Below are 27,366 nucleotides of genomic sequence, written 5' to 3'. Positions count from 1 at the left end.
AACATTTTCTAGAGGTTAAATAGCTTTTCCAAAACTTGTCAAAAGACATATAAAACCTTTCTATAAACTAATGTCGTATACTGATATTTAGACTCAAAACTCCATAGTTTCAGAATTGTTGAGTTCACTGTGTGTTTTAATCTGGTTTTCTATTTCTATGATAAAGCACTAACCCAACTTGGGAAGGGAAGTTTATGTCATCTTACACTCCCAAGGCACAGCCCATCTTTGGGAGAAGTCGGGCAGGGATTCAGGGCAGGAACCTGGAAGTAGGAACGGACTCACAGACCTCATAGAGATGCTGCTTACTGGCTTGCTCTGCCTGACTTGCTCAGTAACTTTTATTATACAGCCCAGGCCCACCTGCCCAGGGATGATACCACTCATAGTGGGATGGGCCCTGCCATATCAACCAGCAATTAAGAAACTGCCCCACAGACAGGCCCAAGGCCAATCTCATGGGCCAACCTCATGGGGAACATTCCTCAGCTGAAGTTCCCTCTTCCCAGGTGTGTCATGTTGATAACTGAGGCCAGCTAGCACACCATTTTATTATTGAAGCTAAGTATAGTCAGCTTTCTGTGTCAGTAAAATCCACCACCCTCAAGTTCCACTAACAGTAAATAAAAACTATTGAAGGAAAAATGTGTTTGTCCTAAACATATACAGACTTTTTTCTTGTCATTATTACTTAAACAACTTCATGCACATCATTTACATTGTATTAGATATTGTAAGTCATCTAGAGATTTAAGTACAGGGAAGGATGTACATATGTTATATGCAAATATAACACCATTTTATGAGACTTGAGTATCACACATTATGGTATCTGGGGGAAGTGGGGTCCTGGAACCAATCCCTATGGATATTAAATGATCACTATATATGCAAATTAAGCAGTAGGAGAAATTTGATTGTGAACAGTCCAAAGCTAATGATGAAGAGCTGGTATACCAAGACTCATCGTTTACTGAACACATACCATGGGCTAGATGCTGTCCACAGACATAGACTAGGTATCTCAGAATAAGTAAGTCAGCCTTCATTATCTTCATCTAATTTTTAAATTTTATTTATTTATTATTTTTATTTTATATGTATGAGTGTATTACCTGCATGTAAGTGCATCTGTGTTGTGCAATGCCCAAAGAGGTCAGAAAAGGGTGTCAAATTTGAATGCAGGTCCCACAGAGTTGCCTCACTGTTGTGTCAGCCAGGTCAGCTGAATGAGATCTGCATGTCTGTTTTTAAAATATATTTAGTTCCCATACTGTCAAAAGCATCTAGTTAAATTGCCAAAATACTTTAGTTTTTCCAGCATTTGAATCAGTTGTCATAGTAACAGATATTCAAAGATAGGAACCTACAATTTTATATTAAATTGTTTTCCTCTACTTCCCACAAGCTGCACATACTCTTGTCCTCTGGGAATGGGGGTGAAGACACAAGTAAAAACTCAATTTTTGTACTCCTCTGTGTCGCCGTTTTTAAAATTAAAAGTTCTATATTGCATTCAAAAATCTGCTGATAACATAATACTATTTCGTATCATTCTTCATGTTTAACAAGACCTAAAAATATTGAAATAACGGTCACAGTAACTAAACAGAAGAGAGAAAAGCAGCAAACTCCATAGTCTGTTCTCCAACTGCACTTCAGAAAAAATTAAAACCACACAACTCCATTGACTGGTCATCTTGAGACAAAGAACAAAAGCTTAATCACATATCTAGACAGGGCAATTAAAGTCAAGACCACAGAAATCTAATTCGCCAAGCATGTCCATGCATAATAACCACTTTTGGAAATGTAGTCTATACTGAAAAGACTCAGTGTCTGTATAGAATCTGTGCTTTCTAATTATGAGACATTTCGCATGAAGAAGACGTGAGGCAGAGCAGGGGGTAAATCCACAGAACTATGGGAAGAGGACTTGCCCTCTCCACAAACTCTGAAACTGGCTGGTTTTAACCTTTCTTTTTAAGAAAAACAAAAACAAAAAACAGACAAAACTTTTTGATGACTTCACTGCAAAACTGCCATCCATAGACAGGTTCAAATATGAGCTCTGCCTCTTTAAAGAAGTGTGAGGTTGGGCACATTGCTTACTTTTTCCTATGCCTTACCCCCTCTAGGATAAAATCATCTGACTGAAATGAATGTTCATTTAATGGCATACTGAGATCTCATATGGAAAACAATGAGTTTAGCAGGGCCTTAGAAAATAGCCCTTATTTTTTGTTCTCCCATCTCCACCAGAAATCCCTATGTTTGAAACGAGTTCTCAGGTCAAAGAAACAGCTCGTATAACCATGAATTTGGATCCTTACCTCTCATGTACAAAATTAGGTGTGACTATTACACATCTATAATTCTAGAACAGGAAGGCAGAGACAGGAGGATCCCTTGAACTCACTGGAGAGCTAGTCTTGTTGAATTGGAGAGCTCCAGGCTCAATGGAGACCCTCCCTAAAAACATAAGATAGAGAGAGATTGATGAAGATGTCTAACACTAACTTCTGGCCTCTATGTGCATACAGACATGTGTATACACACACATTTTTTAAAATTCTCTTCTCTAATGTCTCTTGTAAGTTGACCTCCTACGTTCTTAGATGGACCACAGGTCTCTGTGAAGCCATGCCTTACCAAGGATACTATAAACCACTTCAGAATAATCATTCATCATCTATAATAGAATTTGATCTATCAGGGAAGTAGAGTAGGTCATCAGAGAATCCCTCACCCTTTAAGGTGATAAGTCCCTTTTATACATATACACTGAAAGGCTGAAACGACAGTGACTTCCAAGTTCATTCAGATCCTCTGAGAAGCAGAAAACAAAGATAGGTTAAACATGTAGTTTACCAGGAGAGACACCTGCAGGAGAAAATGAGCAAAGAAAAATCTGACCCTGGGGGATGGTGCAGAGAAGAGAGAGAAAAGAAGAAGCCTCCTAGGCTTCCATGCTAAACTCTGGGGAGTCCTCCTTAGAAGTGTCCTGCATCTACCACCCAAAGCCCATCTCAATACACCTGCTGTACTGGTCACTGGCCAAGAACAGCTCTTGGGATGTATGACCTAGTCCCAGACCTAAGAGGAGAATTTTTGTGCCTTCCATAGCTTTCTAAGTAGGCATCATTTTTTTCCCCAGCTGTAAAGACAACCTAAAATTAAAGCATATACATTATAGAACAAAACACTTAGATATATAAAAACAACCTGTGGATTAACAAGGTCTGAATACAAAGAAACCTATGGGCACACAGCTTCTAATGACATTGACTTTGCTCTGTGCGAGCCTTTGCCATACCTACAGGACACTCATGACTGAGCATCACCCCCTGCTGAGGAACTTCTTTCTCCTGACCTTGTCCATAACTGCACTGCAAGAAGCCTTCTTCACTGCCTGGTACCCTGAGACTGTTCTTTCCCTATCTTCCTGAAAAGTTCAGTCCAAAAGTGCCTTGGTTCCAAGGGCACAAGACTAATAAGTAGTATTAGTTAAAGTTTGCTGCTGTAATAAATAAGTCTCAGAACTTCAGGCAGTTCAACACAATGAACCAGCGACCTACCCTTGGTTCACCCCTAGGGATTTAAGGACTTTCTCTCCTAGCCAGTGGACAGATGGTAGGAATTCCTGGGGAAGTTTAAATGATCCAGGTCTGGACATAACATCCATTAGTTCCACACATATTTGTTGATAAGAACAAATTACAGGCCATGTCATACAGCAACAGAGGCTGGGAAACGTAGGTCTGCTACATGTTCAGGAGCAAGTGTTAATATATTTGTTTAGCACCTTGCCATCTGTGCTGAGAAGGGTACAGTGCTATGGCCTGAGGCTTGGGATCTTGGGCTAACTCTGAATCCCTCTGCAAGTCAAAGTGCAGTTTTACTTTAAAAGGTTTCTGGGGGCTTGGGAGATGGCTCATTTGATAAAGTACTTGTCTTGCAAGCACAAAGACTTGAATATAAGACTCAGAATATAAGTAAAAAATTTTTAAATGCATGCGGCAACAGGCACTTGTAATCCCAATGCTTGGGAAGCAGAGACAGGCAGATCCCTAGGCTTGAGAGCCAGACAACCTAGACTACTTGGAGAACTCCAGGCCAGTGAGACACCCTGTATCTTAAAAACAAGGTGGATACAAGCAGGTGTGGTATTGCATGGCTTTAGTCCCAGAGGCAAAAGTAAGTGGGTCTCTGGGAATTCAAGGCCAGTCTGATCCACATAGCAATTTCCAGGCCTGCCAGAGTCACATGGTAAGGCTCTGTCTCAAAACAAAAATAAACTAATGAACAAGGTAGACAGCTCCTGAGGAACAACACACACTTATACACACAAAAGTTTCTGAAGTTGGCTTTAGACTCTACCTACGAAACAGCTGTTTGAAAGCTCAGCTTTGGGCACTTAATAAATATGTTTGGGTAGAAATTTTCTTATGAAAATATGTTTGGGGTTATAAGCAACCTATTTAACAGATTGTAAGAAACCCATCTGCATATTAGGAACTAAATACATGAACATAAAGGTATATGTTGCATTTGTAAAACCCAGAGCTAATATGAAGTTGAATACACTGTAACTATCCATTGGCTCCCGTCTTCTAACAAGACTGTGTATTTACCATCACAGTGGAGTAGGGCAGAGGCATGTTAGGAAAGACTTTCCATGAGCATTTGGAATTTTCTCCATACAATTTACACTCTGCTGCAGGTTTGCTACAGATCAGCCTAACACCCTTAAGTCAATTCTTTACTTCTATGGGCTTTATGACAATATAAATTGATTTAAAATGTTGCCTTCCATAAACTTCCAAGGAAGAAACATAAAATTTTATAAGACCTAAGTTTTGGGGCTGGAGAAATGGCTCAGCAGTTAAGAGCACTGACTGCTCTTGCAGAGGACCCGGGTTCTATTCCCAGCACCCACATCTGGTTAACAACCATTTGTAGCTCCAGTTCCAAGGCATCTGATGCCCTCTTCTGCAGGCAATACACTCATACACATAAAATAAAAATTAATAAAATATTTTTTAAAGAACTGTTTTATGCCTTATTGACTGAATTATGGTAAAATTTTATTTTAGACACTTATATGTAAATATACCATTTCAAATATACACTTGAAAAGAACACAAAAGACTACAGACAGTCTAACCACTTTGCTTAGGCAAAGAAAAGGGGTATCTATTCTTAAGCTGTGTCACAGCTCCCTCTTTCATTTGATGACAAACAGCTTTTCACAATTCCCTGACAGCACAATCCTGCACTATGTTGTCCATTTTAGAAAATAAACAATATCAAGAGCTTAGAAATTAGAGCCTAGAAATTTTAAGCCTGCTAAGAAGTTGAATACATTGCTGATTAAAGAAATATGCATAGGCTGCCTTCCAGACACACTTTGCATTGCAAAACATTTCCATAACACTTAAGACATGTGGACATCAATGATAATACATTTTTGTTTTCTGCATTATTCATGGAGTTGGAGCAAGCCTAGCAGAGTGCGGTAGAAAAAGTCCTGATATAGGTGTCTAGTGACTTGCATATGCCTCAGTTCTGTGCTCATAGCTTTGGGATCTTGGATAAGTGCTCTGACTTGCCTGAGCTTTGGTTTCCTGCTTTGTCAAAGTGAGATTTACAGAAAATGACAACCCACATTCAGTATTCCATTTGATATATTCTAACCTCTTAGATGCCTCTAAGATAATCTCTTAGAGTTTCCATCTCCATAATTAGAAAACTATAAAACTGTCTATTCTTCTTTCATCCCAGAGATTTGGGGATTGCAAAGTGCTATGCAATTATTAAGATGTTTGAAAGAAAAATAAGTACAATCCTGATCTCCGACTCTTCTGCATTTCCACTTAATCTAGACCTGAGGGGTAGTTTCAGTGGACTTTTAATCCCTCTGAAGATCATTTACAAAGCTGAGACAGTTAATTCCAACTGTAGATAATAGCAAATGATGTGTCTGTTAAAGGCAGCCTTGCCTGACTTTGACCAACGGAGATTGTTTTGCTATGTCTAGTCTTTATATAACTATCTTTTAAAAAGATTTATTTTAATTGTGTGTGTGTGTGTGTGTGTGTGTGTGTCTATGTGGGAGTATGTGCCAGAAGAGGATGTCAGATCTCATGAGCACTTGAATTCATGTGTATCATTTACTATGAGGCAGCCAGATCTATGCAACTCAAGGAGTAAGAACAGAGACAGAATAGAAAATCCAAGACTGCTTGCACATCTGTAAGAACACTATTGGTAGGATGGCTAAATAACTAGAAGAAAACTTAGAATCATTGCTCCACTCATTGGTGAAAGCCCACCTGTGGAGGCTGTCCCAAAAATGACACTCTGACATCTTTTGCTTCTTATGTCCCATGGTCTAGACAGAGCTCTGGCCAAGATATGCCAGTGGCCAAGAGCTGGGCCTTTGAAGCCACTCCTGGTAGGTTTGAGGTCTGGTTGTCATCTTTATGAAATCAGGTAAGTGACTAAGTTATCTGTATATTAAAGATATTATGCAACCTCCAAATGTAAATGAATGACATGTCATGAGATCATTGCAAAAAGATAAGAAACAAGACAACATACATAAAAGCTTAACAGTAGCATGTGGCAAGAGCTTCCTAACTGGGAGCTGTTGGGTTCTTGTAATTGGCCAGAATTATCAAGTATCAAAATGACCAAGATTAAGGCTTTGTACCTCTTCATCACTTGCTCTTTTAAGGCTTTATTTCTTCAAATAAGTATTTTTAACTGCTGGTTGTGACCAGGGGATCCAAGAAGAGGTCAACTATGTGGCACACAACTGTCAATTATTTAAATGGAATGGAATCTATATCTATAGAGAGAGGAAGCAGAAGAGTAATGGAGAGTGAGCTCTAAAAGCTCTTACACAAAGGCTACAACATTAGCATAAATGAAAAAAATCAGTTGGCAAACCCCCTATACCAGCTGAGCCCAACTACACCTGGTGGCAGCTACAGAGCCACTGGTCCAGACTCAGAGGCACTCCAGAGTGTCTGAACGGGGGCCCCATGGTTCATTACAATACTAAAATGCACATCCTTGGGTGGACAGTTAAGATCCTAATGAGACACGTGACACATGAAATTTCAGGTAGAGGTGTCCACTGAACTCTGATATATGCACATTAGAAAAAACTCCAAGAAAGACACATTTTTCCTACCAGGGATGCTTACGGACCTCTAACCAGGTATATCAATTTCAAAATGTAAATCAGTACACCAATAGCAAATTTAACTAACAAACACAAAATGTAAAGTTTCATACTTTGTGCCCTGAAAAGAAGCACCTTATTAGTGAGCGCAATTGCATTATGAGAACAAATTTTCAGTCTGTTAAATAGTGGCAATGAATACCATTATTATTTGATAACATTACTTACAGTCTCCTGATTTTATTGAGCTTGTTTTCAATAATTACATGTAACAAGTGGAAAAACACAAAATGCTAATATTTCCAGAAGAGCCAACATTTATCTTTTTGAGCCCATACATAAGGCTTAACATTCTAGACCTCAAATTTAACCTAGAACTCACTAAGTTTAAAAAAGCTATTTCTTTGGTCAAGCATGGTGGCAAGCTTGAATCCCAGCACTTGGGAGGCAGAGGTAGACAGATCTCTGTGAGATAAAGGCCAGCTTGGTCTACAAAGGGAGTTCCAGGCCTGCAGGACCTACAAAAAGACCCTATCTCAAAGAAAATCTATTTTTTTTTGTCCAATGACCTGTAAGCATTAATGCATGTGGTAGTCATATCCATGGAATGGTTATACAATTTTATTAACCAGAGGAACAAGTAAACGTCAAAAATGCAAACTGCCTACAAATCGTAACTTGCAATCCTTTCCTAAATTACAGTTTTGAAGGTAAAATTCTCACTGTTTCTGAATTCAGACTTATTTACCCTTAACTAAAAGGCAACCTTGGAATTCTCTTTCATTTCAAGGACCCACACAACCCTCTGCCTTTCAGGGGAGTTGTACACAGGCTTGTGCAGCCAACCCTGTGAGGGTAGTATGGGAGAGGGGAACAGTCAGGTGAATTCACCAAAGTGCAAATTACCTTGAGATTCCAGATTCAGTTTATGCATTTTGTATAACTAACAAGTGAATCTTATGAACTGAGACAAAAACACCATTGAAGTGAGCCTTTGAGAGATTGTGCTAGGGATGACAGCATTTTTGTGGTAATTTATTAACATTCTTGCAAAGCAGGGTAATTTACTCAAGTAAAATCCATTTTACTTTGTGAACTTGAGATCTTTAAGAGGGTGCCACATGCAGTCCCAGGGCTGCAGGCTCCCACAGACATCCAAAGATCAGGTCATAGCTCCTGACTGGCTTTCTCTTTCTCAGCCCCATCGACCCTCCACGGTCTCAAAGCCAGTACCCAGCATGGGAATCCCTGTTGGAATCAAGAGGGAGCAGGGAACTAGGAAGAAGCCTGCCAAGGTAGCAGCCACTAGTGTTCATGTGAGTGGAACTCTGGAAGGCATTAGTCTTCCAAGGGTCTTTATAGGAAGGCTATTAACAACAACAACAAAAAAAAAATGACATGTAAGACACACATGCACACCAGTCATTTAATTTTCTGACTGTAAAGGTAACACACATTCATTACAGAACTTTAAAAAACAGTAAATGGACTGGAGAGATGGCACAGCATGTGAGAGTAAACATACTGTTCTTGCAAAGGACCAGCATTTGACTCCTAGCACCTACATAGGTGGTTCACAATTGCCTATAACTCTAGATCCAGGGGATCCAATGCCCTCTTCTGGGCTCCATAGGCACCCATATGCACATGTACATACACATACTTAGACACGCATAAAAAAATTAAAATAAATCTTTTATTTTTTAAAAAAGGCAGAAAGACACTCCCAAATCACTAGTAATTCTACATATATATTTTCTTTCAGTTTCTGCCAGTTTTTCCTCTAAGCAGACTGTAAATACTTTGAAATTTAAATTAATCTATACCCTCTTCTGACCTCTGGGGGCATTGCATGACACAGAGGTGATACACTCATACACATAAAATAAAAATAATTAATAAAATATTTTTGTATATTTTCATTGAGTTTTTGTATACTTCATATACAATATCTTAATCATCTTTACACCCCATCAGCACCCTCTTATTGCCCCCCCCACTGGATTTCATGCATTCTGTCATTTATGTTAAGGTCTTTCAAGTCAAGTTAGTATCCCCAGACATCCTTCAGTCCAAGTTCATCCACTGGGGTCTAGTCAGCCTACCTAGAGTTAAGAAGATCAGCTCTTCCTCACCCATCAGCAATCAGCTGCTAATAGTTCTTTGGCTAAGATTGGTGCCTGCTTCCCATTTCCACAGTTCTATGCTGGATTTTTGTCTGCTTGAGTTTGCATGGATCTTGTGCATGCCGTCACCATTACTATAAGTTCATATGAGCAAGGTCCCAGGAGGCTGTGACACTCTATTTCCTTATGGTCCTGCACCTCCTCCACTCTTACAATTTTTCCACCCCCTCTTCTGCAATGGTCCCTGAGCCCTGGGTGGGTGATGTTTAATATGTGTCCTGTCCAAAGACCTGCACTCTGCAGACGCCTATTCTCTGTGCTTTGGCCATTTACAGAGCTATAGTCATAAAAACAGCATGGTAGTGGCACAAGAACACACACATAGATCAATGGAACATAATTGAAGACACAAACATGAGTACATGTAGTTTCAGCCACCTAATATTTGACAAAAGTGCCAAGAACACACACTTGGAGGAAAGACTGCATCTTCAACACATGGTGCTGGCAAAACCGGATCTCTACCCATAGAAAAATAAAATTGGCCCCTTATCTTTCAGCTTGCACAAAGTGAACTCCAAATGGATCAAAGACCTCAATGCGAAACTTTAAACTCTGAAACTATTAGAAGAAAACATAGGCAGTACCCTACAAGATATAGACGTTGGAAAGGACATTCTAAATCAGACATCAGTTGTTCAGGGATTGAGGTCAAAAGTCAACACGTGGGACCTCATTAAACTAAAAAGCTTCTGTACAGCAAAAGAAACAAGCAAGGAAGTGAAGAGAAAACCTACAGAGAGGGAGAAAATCTTTATCAGCAACACATCTGACAGAGGATTAACATCCAGAATATATAAAGAAATCAAAATGGGGGTTGGAGAGATGGTTCGGCAGTGAAAAGTACTGCCTGCTCTTACAGAGGACCTGGGTTTGATTACCAGCACCTACATGGCAGCTAGCAACCATCTGTAAATCCAGTTCCAGGGGACAGGACACCTTCTGATCTCAGTGGGCACTGCATGACATGTGCACTTACACACATGCAGGAAATACACTCATACACATAAAATAAAAATAATAGATGAAATATTTTTAAAAAGAACTCCAGAAACAAAGAATCAATAAGACAAATGACCCAATTAAAAGATGGGCTATGGGGGGAGTGTTTGGGGGACATGGATGGGAAGAGAGGTCTAAATTTGATTAAAAACCGTTGTAGGAAATGTACAAAAGCTCAATAAAATTTTTTTTGAAAAGATGTATAAGAAGAAGTAAAGATGACTAAGAAACACCTTAAGTGTTCGACATCCTTAGCAATCAGGGAAATGAAAATTAAAACTACTTTAAGGCTTCATCTTACCACAGTTAGACTGGCTAAGATCAAGAGAACAAATGATACCAAATGCTGAAGAGGATGTGGGGAAAGGAGAACACTCAGTCACCGCTGGCAGGATTGCAAACTCCTGTAACCCTTATGGAAAGCAGTGTGGAGAACTCTTAAAAAAAAAAAACTAGAGGCTGGAGAGACGGCTCAGCAGTTAAGAGCACTGGTTACTCTTGCAGAGGACCTGGGTTCAATTCCCAGTATCCACATGGTGGCTAACAACCATCCTTAACTCCGGTTCCAGGGAAATCAGAATCCTTCTTCTGATTTTCGTGGGCACTGCACAACATGGGTGCACTTATATACATGTAGGCAATACACTCATACACATAAAATTAAAAAAATAAAATATTTTTTTTAAAAACTAAAAATGAACCTACCATATGACCTGGTTATACCACTCTTTGACATATACCCCAGGACTCATCCTACTGTGGAGATACTTGTATATCCATGTTTGTTGCTGTTCTTTTCACAATAGCTAATAAAATATTTTTAAGACTTTTATTTTTAATGATGTGTATGTGGGGGGTAGGGTATGTGCGCATGAGTACAGGTGCCTCAGAAGCCAGAGACACTGGATCCCTGGAGTTGGAGTTATGTTACAAGCAGTTATAAGCTGTCTGCGACATGCATGCTAGGAACTGAACCTGCATCCTCTGCAAGAGCGGAACATGCTCTTAGCCACTGAGCCACCTCTCTAGTTCCATATGCAATCCTTAGATGAGTACCTTCATCCTAGTAGATGCTCAGTAAATAGGATTTGGCCCTGTGATAACACTGTGGCTTGGTGTATAGAAATTGTGCACATTAATTGATAGCTAAAGAAACAGATAACCTTCAACAGTTTTTTCAGTTTAAGAAGCTCATGGGATCTAAAATGGTTTTCAATACCACCATAAAGCACATTTGCATAAAACTTATTCTTGTGCTCTAAGAAGAATAGAAAAGAAAAAAAACAGTAAAAGAGGAAGGGGAGAAAAGGAAGCAAAGGTAAGACAGATGTTCAAAAACAGCATCTGTTCAGAATTGCAGTCAACAAAAGGGAAAATTGTAAATGCTATCCCATGCCCTTCTTTCCCACCAGCTCAACAAGAGTGTCTGGCAGTTTAAAAGAAAGATTTATACATCCATGCACACATACACAGAGAAACAGAGAGATCAAGAATTACTAATCAAAACTCAATGTGGAACCCTTTAGAGTCTTTTATTAGAAGCAAACTTTATTGTAAAGACCTGAGATAATGTTGAAATATAAAATCACCCATGTTCAAAGAAATTTGTCAACCAGAAACACAGTTGTGATTTTAATTGAAGCCTTCGCTTCTGATTGATTTTTATGCAAAGGAGATTTTTCTTCCTTATTACTAATATATCTCATCCACAGATTCAGAGGAGAACAAATTGGAGTCAAAATAGATTTCAACAAAGCCAGAGCTTACAAAATTAACACTGCTAAATGTTCACAGGCTCTGAATTCATGAGTCAAGAGAAGAGAAGGTGGTTATATCATTTTGAAACCTCATAGAATTCTAAATTTCACATCCTAGGAGTTAGCAGTGACTAGGTAAAGGATCCTCAAGATAAACTTTCCCAAGTTTCTTTCCTTTAACTTAAATCAAAAGACTCTCTGAGGAATACAGCACATTTGAACCATTGTGTGGCCTTTTCACTTGTGTTTGTGATTTAGCCAGCACCCTGGAAGGGCAAATGCTTCCTCATCAGTGGAACCATGTAGATTCAGAAAAAGCCATCTTCCATTGGGAAGACGATTGTTTTCTATAGAGACTAGAAACAAATGCCCATGACCCGAGTCACCTCATCCCAGCAGGCTTTTGCTGTGACTTCCTCTGAGCAAACACAACAAAGTCCAGTGTAGTCAATCCTGCTGCCCCACACTGGGCCCCTGCAGTTGTTGCTATTTACCCTTCCTATTAATCTGTCAATGTTCTAGTCAAACATGCAAAACAATATGGTGGGCGCATAGTTGGGTTGGTCATTGCTAAGTAACTTGGACCAAAGATGAAGAAATGGAACTCCCCACCAACAAAATGTGAGGCCCGATGCAACTGCTAGAAAATGTTCAACAATGCCAGCGCATGACAATTTTTCAGGGTGGCAGTGATTTAGCATCCTTCTTGCCAGAAGAGTGGTCCCCATAAATGATTCAATTCCAGAATCTAAATTCAGGTCATGTTGCTGTTCCTATCGTTATGGGGTAGAACTGTCTAGGCACTTTGTAGAGGGAGGTGTTTGTTAAAAGACGTCACTGCCCTATAGTGAACAGATTTTTAAGAATTTCATTTGGTACACAGATGAGCTAACAACTGAAATATTCTTCGAACTGAACAACAGTTTGAAGTCCTTGGTTCAACACACCCTGGATGCAAAAATGTGCAACTCCATATTTCCAAAATTCATTACAAATGCTCAAACATTTCAACTGAACTTAACAACCCATTCCCTTGCTTTACTTTCCTGATAGCCACGATAGAGGCTTCTGTGCTGTTTGAACGTGAAATGGCCCTCATAGGCTCATGTGTTTGAACACTTGGACCCCAGTTGCTGGTGCCGGTTGTGGTGGAGCCTCACTGGAAGAAATGGATCAACTAAGCCCAGCTCTACTTCCTGTCCTGCCTCTACTTCCTGACTGCAGAGAGAATTTGACCAGCTGCCTCACACCTCGCCGTCTTGCCTGTCCTGTCATGATAGACTGCATCCCCCCAACTATAAACCAAAATAAACCCTTCTTAAGTTGTTTATTATCAAGTGTTTGTTCATAGCAATATGAAAAAATAACTAATATACCTTCTCAACGCCAAGTTTCAAATAATCACTTACATTCCGCTAGAATAACCACAAAAGATGAAGCCTATCTGCTTTTCCATCCCTAGCACTGAAGATAAAAACGTTAATCAAAAGACAAGTGACTAGATGAGCAACAACTGTCTAAGTCACATGTAAGTCACTGTTATATTTTCAAGAATCAGTCTCAATGGGGAGAGTGTTAGTGCATAGCTGATCATGAAACAGGGATGCTAGGACATAGTACAGCAGAGTGATAGAAATACGGGTGAAGTCAGTGTGACTGAGTACCAAATCCTCTCATGTATAGCTACTGCTTCACTGTGTGATGTCTGGCTTATAAATAACAACTGCTCTGATATACATCTGCTCACCTATGTCTAGGTCACACATCCATCCTGAGAGCCAAGATTCCAAGGTACTATAGTCTACATCCCCAGAACTGGTGGAAGAGGAGAGGAAGAGTTTCTTAAAACAATCACTGGGTAAGGGGAATACTCTTGCTGAGTAGACAATACAGTAAATGCTCCACGGCTTCATGTGGGGAGAAGATTACACAGAACAAGACATGTAAAGGATTTAGCAACTGGCACAAGTAAGTATTCCATAAAGGGCAGCAAAAATGATGCCACTTATTTTTGTCATTATTTATTTTTCTCTTATGTGTTTGTGTGTATTGCCTGCATTATGTAAGTACACTCATGTCATGCAACGCCCACATAGAACAGAAGAGGGCATTGAATCCCCTGGAACTGGAGTTATGGACAGTTGTCAGCTGCCATGTGGATGCTAAGAACTGAACCTGGGTCTTCTGCAAGAACAACTAGTGTTCTCAACTGCTGAGCCATCTCGCCAGCCCCATATTTTTGTCATTATTATTATTGGCCTCTTTGCCCCAAATTTCAAATAGTAAGGCTATTTATAAAAGATACTTAGTAATGTATGTGAGTCCACCACTAAGGAATGTCAACTTAAATTTGGCTACTTGAGTTATATAATCTACTTTTTTTTCCTTTTTTATTAAAAATACTTTTATTGACCGAAACTAATCATTTCTCTTAGAAGGGACACAGAAGCACATAGTACAATATTTAGTAATTAGTTTATGGGGCTGGAGGGATGGCTCAGTGATTTAAGAGTGCTGGCTGCTCTTGCAGAGGACCCAGGTTCAATTCTCAATACCCACATGGGGGCTAACAACCATCTGTAACTCCAGTTCCAAGGGAATCCGGTACCCTCTTCTGATCTCTACAGGTACTGTACAACATGGGTGCACTTACATACATGCAGGCAATACACATATACACATAAAAAATAATAACAAAATAGTTAAAATTACTTTGCAATGGGACTAGAGAAATGGCTTAGCAGTTAAGAGCCTTTGCTGTTCTTGCAAGGACCCAGGGTCCATTCCCAGCACTCACATGGGAGCTAACAACCATACATAACTCTTAATTCCAGGGAATCCAATGCCCTTTTTTGACCTCTGTGGGCATTGTACGCATATGGAGCACTTATATACATGTTGGCAAAATACTTATACACATAAAATACAAATACATAATTTTTTAATTTAGAAAAATTACAAATTAAAATGGAAATTTTAGACTTTAATAAAAAAATCCATATAAAGAGGCTGGAGAGATGGCTCAATGGTTAAGAATATTTGATGTTCATATAGAGGACCTGTGTTCTATTCCCAGCACCCAAATGGTGGCTAACAACTGTCCATAACTCCAGTTCCAACCTTCTTCCAACCTCTGTGAGCTTTGCACAACACAGATATATTTACCAAACGTAAGCAAAACACTCATACATATTAAATAAAATAATAAAATATTTTTTAATTTCCATATAAAACTTCTCTTCTAGCGAGCTTTGGCTTGTATAAGTAGACAGATACTACAAATCCAGACAGGATGAGACTCTGCCTTGGGACAGATGAACTTCAATGTCCCACAATCAAAGTGATATTTCCTACTATAAGCATTTTTTATGAGCTTATCTCATGTCTACTGGTACAACAAGACCAGTATTAAAACTGTAAGAGAAGAAAAGACTATTTCTCTCATATTTGGAGCTGACTCTGACACATTACTGGTTATAGCATAAATGTATGCCCAGGTTTTAAGAAAGCAAAATTCAGTGGCATTATATACAGGGCTTTGATACACCTGCTTTTAAAGAGCTTCACTAACTGAATGGTATCTGCATCTTTACAGAATATTTTTCTGTGGTCCTACTTACTGAAGAACACAGCATGTTAAAGGGAAAAATTAAACTGATTCGTCCATGCATTTCATTGAGATGCTAGGTGTCGGGCCCTTGGCTAGACCCTGGGTGACACATGGGAGCAAAGCTGACTCAGTCTCTAACTTAAGGCAGGAGACCCAAAGAAGGAGAAGTTCTATCAAGAATTTCTGTTTCTCAAGGTTCAGAGATCATCACAGATGAGGAGGCGAAAAAGACTATAAGAGCCAGAGAGGGTGGATGACCGTCAGGAAACAGTCTTCCAGGCAGCTGGTAGTTATTCATATGAACACACAGGAATGGTGGCAGCATGCGCAAGGCCAGGCAAGCTCAAATCAGAAAAAAATCCCAGCCATGGACATAAAGAAGTGGGTAAGATGCTCCAACCCACCTAAGGAAACTATGACAGTGATGGCTGCTGGAAAGAGCAGAGACAGTCCTTTTCCAGAATGTGACTCTTGGTAGGTTAACCACGCTCCAGTGGATGAACACACACTGAAGGCCATTCAGAGACACAAATTAGATTCTATAGAACTTATATATATATATATATATATATATATATAATTAGAGTATTAAATTGGGGACAGGAGGGTAATAAGAGGAGGTGTGACTAGGGGAGGGGATGTAAATCCCATCAAATTATATTGTATGAAAATAACGAAAATTCAATTAAAAAACAAATATTTTTTAATGAGGGACAGTTGGAAGACAGAGAGCATGGATAGATTTAAATACAGGTTCATGGTAGGCCTTCTGAGCAGAGCTATGAACCAAGTAAGAGAGTAAGTCATTCCACACCAAGGAAAGAGCAATTGAGCACTGAGGCTACAGTGAGCAACGTGGCCAGAGTAGAACAGAGGAAGCAGGCAGTAAAGAGTTTACTTCCCTTCCTAGCAACCCCCAAAGTACCTGTGTCCTAACACTTGCTATCTGAATGTGGTACCTTACTGGCCAAGGGAACTTTGCAACTGTGATTAAGTTAAGGACCTCAAGGTGGGGATTATCCTGGATTATCCAGATGAGCCCAGTGAGATCTCGAGAGCCCTTAACTGTTGAAGAGGGAGGCAGAAGAGGCTGAAGCGATGCAAAGTGAGACAGACTCATCCTGCTAGTGCTAGTTTTGATGATGAGGAAAACCAACAGGCAGTTCAAGAAGCTGGAAAAGGCACCAAAACAATCTCCTTGCAAGTCTCCAGAAAGGAACAGAGCACTGTTGACACTCAATTTTTTTATCCAATAAGATATGTGGTAGAGCCCAACCTACAGACGATAATAAATTTGTGTCTTTTTAAGTCATGCATTTGTGGTAATTTGTTACAAGAACAATAACCATCATTCTGTCCATCTTCAGCGCATTCTCTCTTTACGTGTCAGTCGAAGCTTCTTTCTCTCTTCTGTTGAAAACATGAACTTGTACTTCTCAGAAACACCAGCAGTTACTTTACACACACACACACACACACACCATCTGTACACTGGGGGTCGCTTTAGCAACACACAACAGGAAGATGCCAAAGGAAGCACGGCTGTGGCTCCCAGGTTTTCCTAGCAAGTGTTCTAGTTTGGGGCTGGAGAGGTGGCTCAGTGGTTAAGAGCACTGACTGCTCTTGCAGAGGACCCGGGTTTGATTCCCAGCACCCACATGGCAGCTACGAACCATCCTTAACTCCAGTTCCAGGGGAATCCGAAGCCCTCTTCTGACCTCCACGGCATTGCACAAGGGTGCACTCACATACATGCAGGAAGTGCACTCATACACATAAAATAAAAATAATAAATAAAATATTTTTTAAAGTGTTCTAGTTCACTAGAGTGGTGAAAATATGTTTTCTGAAAGCATGCACAATTGTGCTATTATGTTAGACATAGCATTGCAGCAATGTGAATAGACAGGGCAGCTAACAGAATGCTTCAAAATACAAGAGCAATTTCACTGAATCAAGAATGAAAATGAAAGACTGATGTGGAGCAAACTCGCTCATCTGAAAACGTATCAGAACGTGGAGTAGCTCTTAAACATTACCTGCATCCTGTTTACAATGACTCTGATTTTCAGTTAGCACCAAAGCTTCTTCCAGTCCTCCATGCTACCACTTTAGGCATCTGTCTGCAAGTTGGATTCCCTATAACAACAGATGGAGAAAGAGCCGGTTTTCAGTGATGCAACAACATATTTAAGACACTCTGTCGCCCTGTTATTTCTTTCCAGTGAATTTCAGTAACAATTTACACATTTCTAAAATGTTACATTACTTATTTGTAAAATGTTATCCTAAATTCTGTTGAGTTTTGTTTTGGTTGGTTTGACGCTTTTGTTTCTTTGGCTTTACTTTTGCATTGCAGTGCTTTGGGTTTGGGAAGGTGGGAGGAGAGGTTTTTGTTTGTTTTCTTTGAAAAGGGGTCTGTCTATATAGCCCAGGATGACCTGGAACTCAGAATCGTCCTGCCTCAGTATCCCCAGTGCTAGAGTTAGAGTTGTGTTACCACACCCAGAGGAAAATGATATCCTTTATATTTTTCCTAATCATTTCTAGGATATAGAAATGCAGTTATGAACAAAAGAAGCTATAGCTTACATTGACCCTTCTACAAGGTTGCCTAACTGAATTAGAATTTCTGTGATGTTGGAGAGTTTGGAATGTTATGGGTCCAGAACCAGATTATCTTGAGCTACCTTTAGCCCCCTTAATAGCCATTCATCTCCCACCTCTATATGTGGCCTAACATCCTATGACTATTAGGTAAATCCTATTAGGTAAATCCTTTGAAATGTGCTTAGGGACCCTAGGGCCCATCAGCTCAAGGGCTAAGAATGTCTCCAGATGGCCTATGAGGCCTAGAGCTGAGATCTCCCTGATTTGCTGTAACTTACCTACCTGATGTTCCCACCAATGTATTTGAAACTGTCTTGATTTATGACTTTATTTTGTTACTATTTGCACCTCATGAAACTACCGCCTCCTTGGAACATGGAATCTGGGGTAACCTAAATCTGTGTTCCCAAGGCCTGGCACTCATATTTGGCTCCAGAACAAACTATCTCTTATCCCCTTTGAGGAAAGAGCTATGTTTCTTATATCAACATAATCTTATCTGTTGTTTTGAAATAGCAAGCTGCTAAATACTCTCATATTAATTCTGAAAAAAATCTGTAGATTATTTGAGAGCTTTAATGTGAACAATTGCATCCCTTGCTAATACTGACAGTTTGTTTCTTCTTTCTCCCTTTCAGAGATCTCTGCTTTAAATTTTTTGTCTTACTGCACTAATCGGTATCTCCAAAGCTGTGGAAGAGCTGTGGTGGGGTGAGCATCTGTGTTTACCCCCAAAACAGATTGACTGTGAAATAAATAAAGTAAGTCCTCACTTGCAGAGTCCTCATTGGGAGTTCTGGGAGTTGCTAGGATTTGCAGTGTTCTAAGTATGTAGGAGAAGCCTAGGGAATTTAAGAAACATTTCTGATAAATTAAAATGCTTCCAAATGAAATGACCTAACTCTCTTAAGTCTCTAATACTTACGTATGTTTTCTACTCTCATTCATTTTTATATAAAATTTTGTATTTGTAGTTCTGAGACTTGAATTTCAAGATATTTCTATCAAAGAGCAAATAAGACACAAAATTAACTATAAAGGGCTGGAGAAGAAAGAAAAGAAGTGGGGTGCAAAAAATAATAGGAGGTAATGCTGACAGGTAAATGGTGCTAGCACTCATGAAGGGAGCCCCCAAACTGTCAGTCTTCCCATAAGTTGGACATGCTACATTGTTCCTGATAATAACAAGAACTGATACATGTTCTAGTTTGTTTCTTCATTGCTGTTATAAGGTACTCTGACCAATATCAACTTGAGGAAGAAAGGGTTTATTTGGCTTACATCTTCCAGGTCATAGTTCATCAGGGGGCCCAAGGTAGGAACTCAGGGCAGGAACCTGGAGGCAGGAGCTGAAGCACAGGCCATGGAGGAACACTGCTTACTGGCTTGCTCCCCTCGTCCATGCTCAATCTTCTTTCTTAGAGGCCCACCTTCCCAGGAGTGGCACCACTCACAGTGAGCTGAGCCCTCCCACATCACTCAACTGTCAAGAAAATACCCCACAGACATGGCCACAGGCCAGTCCAATGGAGGAAATTCCCAAACTGAGGCTCCCTCAATGCAGGTGTGTCAAGTTGACACTAAAGCTATCCAGCACAATACATTTCTCCCCTCAAAGTAAGATGTTCGCTATTTTTTTATCATTCTTTTGTAAGTGTACTTATAATGTTAAACAAGATCCCTTCTATTCCCAGTTAGCAAAGATTCTTTGTTTTTGTTTTAAATTGGGAACAGATGATGAATTGTATTCAATGTTTTCTTTTTTATTTTTTTTTTATTTTATGTGTATGCGTGTATTGCCTGCATATAGGTAAGTGCACCCACTTCATGCAATACCCACAGAGGACAAAAGAGGCTGTCAGATCCCCTGGAACTGGCGTTACGGACAGTTGTTAGCTGCCATGTGGGTGCTGGGATTCAAACCTGAGTCTTCTGCAAGAACAGCCAGTGTTCTTAACCACTGAGCCATCTCTCCAGCCCCCGACCATGTTTCTTTTTCCTTTTAACCTGTTAGCATTTTAGTGCTGGATTTTGTTTGTTAATATTCTATTTTGTTTTAAATTTTTTCAGTCATCATCAGTGAAATTGATCCTGCCTCCACCTAAACATCCTTGCCTTTTTTTCTCAAGGTTATGTTAGCCCCATAAAAGGACATGGGATAGGAGTTTGTGTAAGACTGAATTTACTTGGGACTGGAAGGATGGCTCATTGGTTAAGAGCACTGGCTGCTCCTGCAGAGGATCCAGGTTTGGTTCGCAGCACCCTCCTGGGTGTCATCCAAACCTCCAGTTCCATGGAATCCAACACCCTCTTCTGACTTCTACAGGTAGTGCATGACACAGGTGCACTTACATACATGCAGGCAATACACTCACACACATAACAATAAAATACATAAAATAAAGATAATATTTTTAAAAGATTGAAATTACTGTCTCAAACTTGATTAAATGTATTGATAAGATCACCTTATTCCAGTGGAAACATGTTTTACAGATAGATTCTATTTATTGAATGGTTATGAGACTGTGTTTACTTTCTGAGTCAGTTTTGGCAAACTATGTGTTTCAAGGAAATTATTTTTATTTTCTAGATTTCTGAATTTACTGACATTAGGTACAGAGTCCCTATTTATATTCAGTGTGATATTCCAGTCTCTGCTTTACTGTTTAGTATCATTATTACTACGTATTTGTTTTCTTTCTTAACAAATCTTGCCGATGCTTCTCAGTCTTATCAGTTTTCTTAAAATAGTAAAAACTCTGGTGCTTCTTTTTTATTGCTTATCTTCAGATTTGTTTTTGTTGTGCATGTATTTTGATTAGTCTCCTTTTTTAAATTTTTGTGTGTTTGCCTAGATGTATGTATGTGTACTATGGGCACCTGGTGCCCATGGAGGCTAGAAGAGAGCATCAGAAGCCCCTGGAACTGAAGTTACAGGTGGTTTTAGGCTTCCACATAGGTGCTGGGAACTGAACCCAGGCCCTCCAGGAGAGCAGTAAGAGCTCTTAACTGCTGAGCCATCTCTCCAGCTCAGTTCTCTTTCCTGTATGGTATGGCGCTTTGTGCTGCTGTGCATTCTTATCCCACTGTGTTTCATGGGACACTCATTTTCTAATGCATTTTAACAGTTATAAATTATTTTCTTCTACACCATTTTCCTGCCCTCAACTTGTCTTGAAATGCAATTTTTTCATTATCACAATGACTTTTAATTAGTATCATACTTTCTTAACCCATAAATTTCAGTGTGTATTTCCCAGTTAGGCTTTGCTATTAATTTCCAAATTAGTGCCATCTGAGTCCTAAAATACAGGATGCTTAGAATTTTCAGAAATGTATTGGGTATAGTTTTATGATCTCCACATAGTCAAGTTTTATAAATATGCTGCACAAGTTCAAAATCACTATTATCCAGGAACTAGATATAATCTATAATGTTCCTTAGAATAAGCTCATTAATTGCTGTACAAATCACCTCTCTCAGTGTTTTGGTATATTAGTTACTGAAAGAAATGCATTATAATCTTCTGCTATTGTGCTTGGAGTTTCTATTTTTAACTGTGATGCTATTAATTTGGGTTTTATTATTGATTTCTAATTAGCTAAAATTAAAGTTTAGCCTTATATCTTCTTAGTAAGTTGAGTCTTTTTATTTTACGCCTCCTCTTTAACTGTTTTCTTGTACATTTAATATCAATAGGCAGTAGCCACACCCCCTTCTTCTTTCTATTGATAGCACTGTAAAACCTGTAGCATGATGTGACAGCCAGCGCTTTATCACATAAAACATGGATTGCGTCATTGTGTGGCTATACAAATTTTTTGCTTGTTTGGTTTGGGGAAGTTTTTTTGTTTTGTTGTTTTTTGAGACGGGGTCTCTGTGTATCCCCATTTGGCCTAGAAATCACTACATAGATCAAGCTGGCCTCCGTCTCACAGAGATCCACCTGTCTCTGCCTCCCAAGTGCTAGGATTAAAGGCGTGCTCCACCATGCCTGGCTCTACAGAAAATATTTTTTATCTTTCTTTTATAGGAAAAAAGTATCCAAAGCTAAATGTGGAAAAACTTACATTCTGTGCTAATAGAGGAATATACCATGTAGCAGAAAGGTCTCAAATGATAAAGAGACTGAAAGGGAGTCATTTGGGGGAGGGAGAGAGGACTACCAGATGGTGGTAAGGAGAACAAAGTTGAATGATAAATATGTTTGAAAACGTCATAATGAAGATGATTACTTTGTGTGATAATTCAAAATAGGTCATTACTTCCTAATGCTATTCATTTCTCTAAAGAAAGCACAAGGTCTAGTCTACCTGTTTTTAAATGGAAGGAATGACAGAGCCAAATGCCAAGACAATGTTTCTAAATTATGTCATCTTTGGCTGCATTTCTGTGAGGAAATTACGTTTTCCTGGTAATTTACTTTTTTTTTTATTTCTGACCATTAACATTTCTCTGACTCATGTTGCATGTTTTTCTCAGATGCTTATCAGCGAGAAGTGTTATTTGAAATTAGTGACCTTACTCAGCTAAACTGACTATATCACTGATTTCAGATTCCTGTCTTATTCAATTGCTCATAAATTTCAGAACAGTCCAAAACAATAGTGGCATTGTTTTATTTTGTAATTCTAGTTCATAAGCCTCTAGTGTTTAACTATGACAATAGCTTTTACAGTAAAATACTTTGTGATTTCAAATAAGTAGCTATATCTACCTACAAAAAAAATTTACTTCCAGCAGAGGGAGAGCAGTAAGAAGGGTAATGGGGTGAAAATAATCAAAATGTGGTGTATGTGTGTGTGTCTGTGTCTGTGTCTGTGTGTCTGTGTCTGTATAAACTGTCAAAGAATAAATTTTTAAAATATATTAAAAACTTGGAATAATTATTGTATGTTTGGTATTTAACAGGATTCTTCGAGGGTATTTCTTGTTTATCCTACTATTGTGGTTTATTTCTAGAATTCTTAATGTAAAATTATCATTAAGTAATGTCTAATTGGAAGTACTATAATATCCAATTATAGTAGACTAATGAATTCAATATATTCATGGAGTTTTCAAAATATTAGCATATGTTCATGAGTAAAATAGTTTGTCGGTTTGGTTTTATTATATTTTTTCCAGTTTACATATCATATGAATTAGGAGATTTTTCACCATATTTTATGGTTCATTCTAATTTCAATGAGTAGCCTGTGTTTATTTAAAACACTGAAAGAATTCGGTTTTTGTTTGTTTCCTTGTTTTTGCAGTGCTGAGGATCAGGTCTTGTACACACTAGGCAAGTGCTCTACCATTGAGCTACATCCTCGGTCCAAAAGAACTCATTTGCAAGACTATCTGGACTCAAAGTCTTTTTTGGAGTTAATTATTCAAAAGCATATTTTTCATCTTTGTCATTACTAATCAGGTCTTCCATCTCTCCTTAAGTTAATTCTAATTATTTTACCCATTAATATAATAATTTATGTTTAAAAGCTCTTTACATGCTATAGAAAAAGGAAACTTAGTTCCTCTCTTCTGTTTCCTTTGAATTATAGGTACTATGTTTCTTCTGTGCTCCCCAGAGAAAATATCAAAACAAATACTTAGTCTTTCTCACCACAGATAATTTGTGAGACTGAAGAAAGCAGGTAACCATTGGGCTAACTTCACCAGGACTTTTATTAAAAAGTAGTAAGAGTCTATCTTTACTCCTGATATCAAACTTATTCTATCACTCCCTCACCCCCTTGCCCAGATGCGCAGACCTTGAGCTACTGCCCCTACAAGACAACCAGGCTTTGTGGGTGTGTTAATTAGGCCTGCCAGGCCTACTTTTCTACCTACCCCCCAGCTTCTCTATTGGCAGCTGGCTGTCTACAGTCGACGGATCTCAGACATTAGGAAACTCATTCTGGCTAAAAACGTAAGCTCCATTTTCCAATTCATCTTTTCCAAGGAGCCTGTCCTGAGAAAGTCATTTTGCCAACATTAATAAAGCTGATAATTTCATTAAAATGGACTTTTATTCTCCAATCCAGGACTCCGAAGAGAAAGAGAGAATTAGCTAGATGAGGCAGCATGCATATACTTATAAATCCAGCACTTAGGAGACTAAGGCAGGAAAATTATGAGTTCAAGACTAACCTAGGCTACATAGAAAGGACAGGGAAGGAAGGGAGGAATAAAGAGAGGGAGGAAGGGAGAGAGAGAGAGAGAGAGAGAGAGAGAGAGAGAGAGAGAGAGAGAGAGAGATTTACTGAATTCTCAAAGATGACCCTGAGCCTATTGGAGTCTCCTTCCCATTCTCAAGTTTAGAGGTATGAATCTGTGTCTACATATGTAAGTTCTTTTAAGTAGACTTTCCAGTAATCCACCTGCTGTCCCTAATCTCAAAGATTCAGTATGGGTGGAAAGCAGCTGTAAGGCCCCAACTTCATGGTGTTACAGATGTTCACTCTCAAGTCCCACTAATCCCACAGCACGGCTTCTACTGCTTTTCTCTGCCAACTTCCCTTACATCTAACAAAGATCCTCCTCTCTGCTCTGTTTCATGGGTTCCTACTTGTTCACTTTGTCCATTCATCAGGATCCTCAGGGGTTCCTTTTCCTTCTCCTGACTTCTTTGATCCTACTCTGAGGCTGACTGCCAGGTTGACTTGGCATTTCTGGTTCAGATGCAGAAAGTAAGAAATCTTCCCAGCCCTGCTCATCCCTTTATGCCACACTGCATCATGGGTCTCCAGAAAGCTAAGACATGACTGCCCCCTAAGAGGTCAGCTGCTTGACCCTAGATCTACCATCTCCATTTACAGCTCAAAATCAACACATTGAAACAGAATTCTTGATTTGCACCCCCACATTGGTTCTCCTTTCCTTTTTCCATGATACTCACCACCATCTACCAAGTTGTTCGACCTCATGTAGTTGTCCCTGCTTCTTCTCAGTCACCTAACCTCAACCACACACTCATTCTTCAAGGCTCATCAGTTTTTTCCTAAAATAGATCCAAAGTCTGTCCATTCTTTTCATCTCCATTAACACCAACTTAACCCACAATATCATTATTCTTTGTCTGGATGATGAAAGTAGCATTCCAACAGTTCCTTAGCCAGTCATTGCATGTTTGATTTTATTATTTAATCCATGAGAACTCTACTCTCATCTCATGAATGGGTAGTGCCAATTATAAAAGGGTTTGGGACTGAGTTCTCACTCTTGCTTCTTTTAGTCTAACTCTTGCCCTTCTGGTTTCCAACATGATATAAGACAGCACCACAGCTCTCACCAAATGCCAGCAGGCTCTTGTAACCAACTATCAGAACCGCCAAACAAATTTCTGCTCATTATTATCTGTGGTATTCTGTTATAGCATCACAAAGCAAATTAGGACAATACTCCACAAGGCAGCAGCGATTACTTTGAAATACAAATCCAGTCATGAAAATCCCTCACTGAAAATCCTCCAGCAGCTCCCTGTTTCTCTTAGAATAAAATCCATTCTTCCTCCATGCCCCACAAAAACCATCATAATCTGACTCCCCCCAATCTCTCCAGCTTCATCTCATAGTATTCTCCCCACACTTTCAACATGCCAGACACACAGCCTCCTGTCAGTGACTGGGAGCCCTGCAGCTCCTCTGCTAGCTTGGTCTTCCCCTGCTTCCTCAACTGCCTATCTCCCTAACTTACTGGGAAGGAAACTATGAAGAGACAAGAAAAGGCAAATGTCAAAAATGGGAATCAAGAAAAAATTCTTCAAAAGATAGGTGCAGATAAGGTACAAAACTGAGAACACAAAAACATGAGATCATTAGCATTCCGGGAGAAAGGAAAACAGGGTCACAAATTTTTTTAATAAATGCAAATGTTGTGCATTCTTTCAGTGAACATTCTAACCACTTTCTAAGTCTTAGGTAATCATTTAACTTCTCTGCCTATGAGGTTTATACGTATATAAGTGGACTTTCCTCAAATTCTAATAACTATGATTTTCATTAGTTTAAGAACTTATCAAAATGCAGGCTTGAAATGAGTCAGAAACATTTGAAAAAGTTATTAAGAGCCCTTAGAAGAATCAAACAATCTTTTCTGGTTGTAAGTTTGCATAGCAAGGATCTAGGACACGTTTTAAAATAAAGCAACTCTCTCATACAGCCTTGGGTACATGAGGCATCATCTCCCAACAATAGCCTGGCCCTCTGGCCTCTCTTTGTCCCCTCCTATGCCTCTTCTGTAAATCACAGGTGTTTGTGGACAGAAAGCCCATCAGAAGAGTTCATTGTGAGGAGTTCTTTCTTTGCCACTTGTTCTAAACCTGTTCAGAGAGTGCTTCACGCTGTACCCCAAATCTCCATAAAAATCAAGAAACAAGAAATTTTCTGTACACCCGCCCAACAGTGCACTATGACATTAGTTTCGACTGCTCTGTGACTGTGTATTGTCCCAGCTTTATTCAAGAGTCTCTTTTTCTCTTTCTTTTTCTATTGCTTTTTTTAAAAGCTTTTATTGGCATTTAGTATTTTTTATCTACTGTAAAATAAAAAGGAGGATTTTTTTTCCAAGCTGTCTGACAGCTCTTTAAAAAAAAAAAAAAAAAAGCTATCTGCAGTTACTGTAGCAATGGTTTTAAATAAAAATAAAAATAAACACCTGCAAGTCAAAGAAAAGCACCATGGCAGCGTCTTCATTTTTTTCCCGTCACTTAAAGTTGCTTCGTGGTCATTAAAGAGCAGGCCTGGCAATGAATTTATGTGACAGCTATGAAGTTAGTATTAAACTGTGAATACTGCTGAGCAGTTTTCGTGCCCATGCTGTAAGATCGCCGCAATTTGCCACACAGCGGTGAATAGGGTATGGAAGGGTGTGTGTGTGGTGTGTGTGTGTGTCAAATGAATGGGAGGGTGTGTGAATGGGAGGGCTTCCCGGACAGGGCAGCACAGTAGTCACCAGAGAGTGATTTATTTTTGAACTTCCAGAAAAGAAGGCCTAGAGGAAAAACTGCCAGAAAGACTCTGAAG

General features: G+C 39.3%; 1 protein-coding gene across 1 annotated transcript in view; it reads right to left on the bottom strand.

The window, feature by feature from the left end:
- Nucleotides 1-27,366, bottom strand: part of CUNH12orf42 (chromosome unknown C12orf42 homolog) — a 172,261-nt gene that overhangs the window by 143,570 nt on the left and 1,325 nt on the right. The window contains exon 2 of the mRNA XM_029563331.1: nucleotides 17,787-17,886. Within this exon, the coding sequence (XP_029419191.1) occupies nucleotides 17,787-17,792 (6 nt within the window). The 5' untranslated portion in view covers nucleotides 17,793-17,886. The remainder of the gene's footprint in view (nucleotides 1-17,786; nucleotides 17,887-27,366) is intronic.

Source organism: Nannospalax galili, unplaced genomic scaffold, assembly GCF_000622305.1.
Source record: "Nannospalax galili isolate Female #2095 unplaced genomic scaffold, S.galili_v1.0 scaffold415, whole genome shotgun sequence".
NCBI classification, from domain to species: domain Eukaryota; kingdom Metazoa; phylum Chordata; class Mammalia; order Rodentia; family Spalacidae; genus Nannospalax; species Nannospalax galili.
This window is presented reverse-complemented; position numbering and strand designations above follow the sequence as displayed.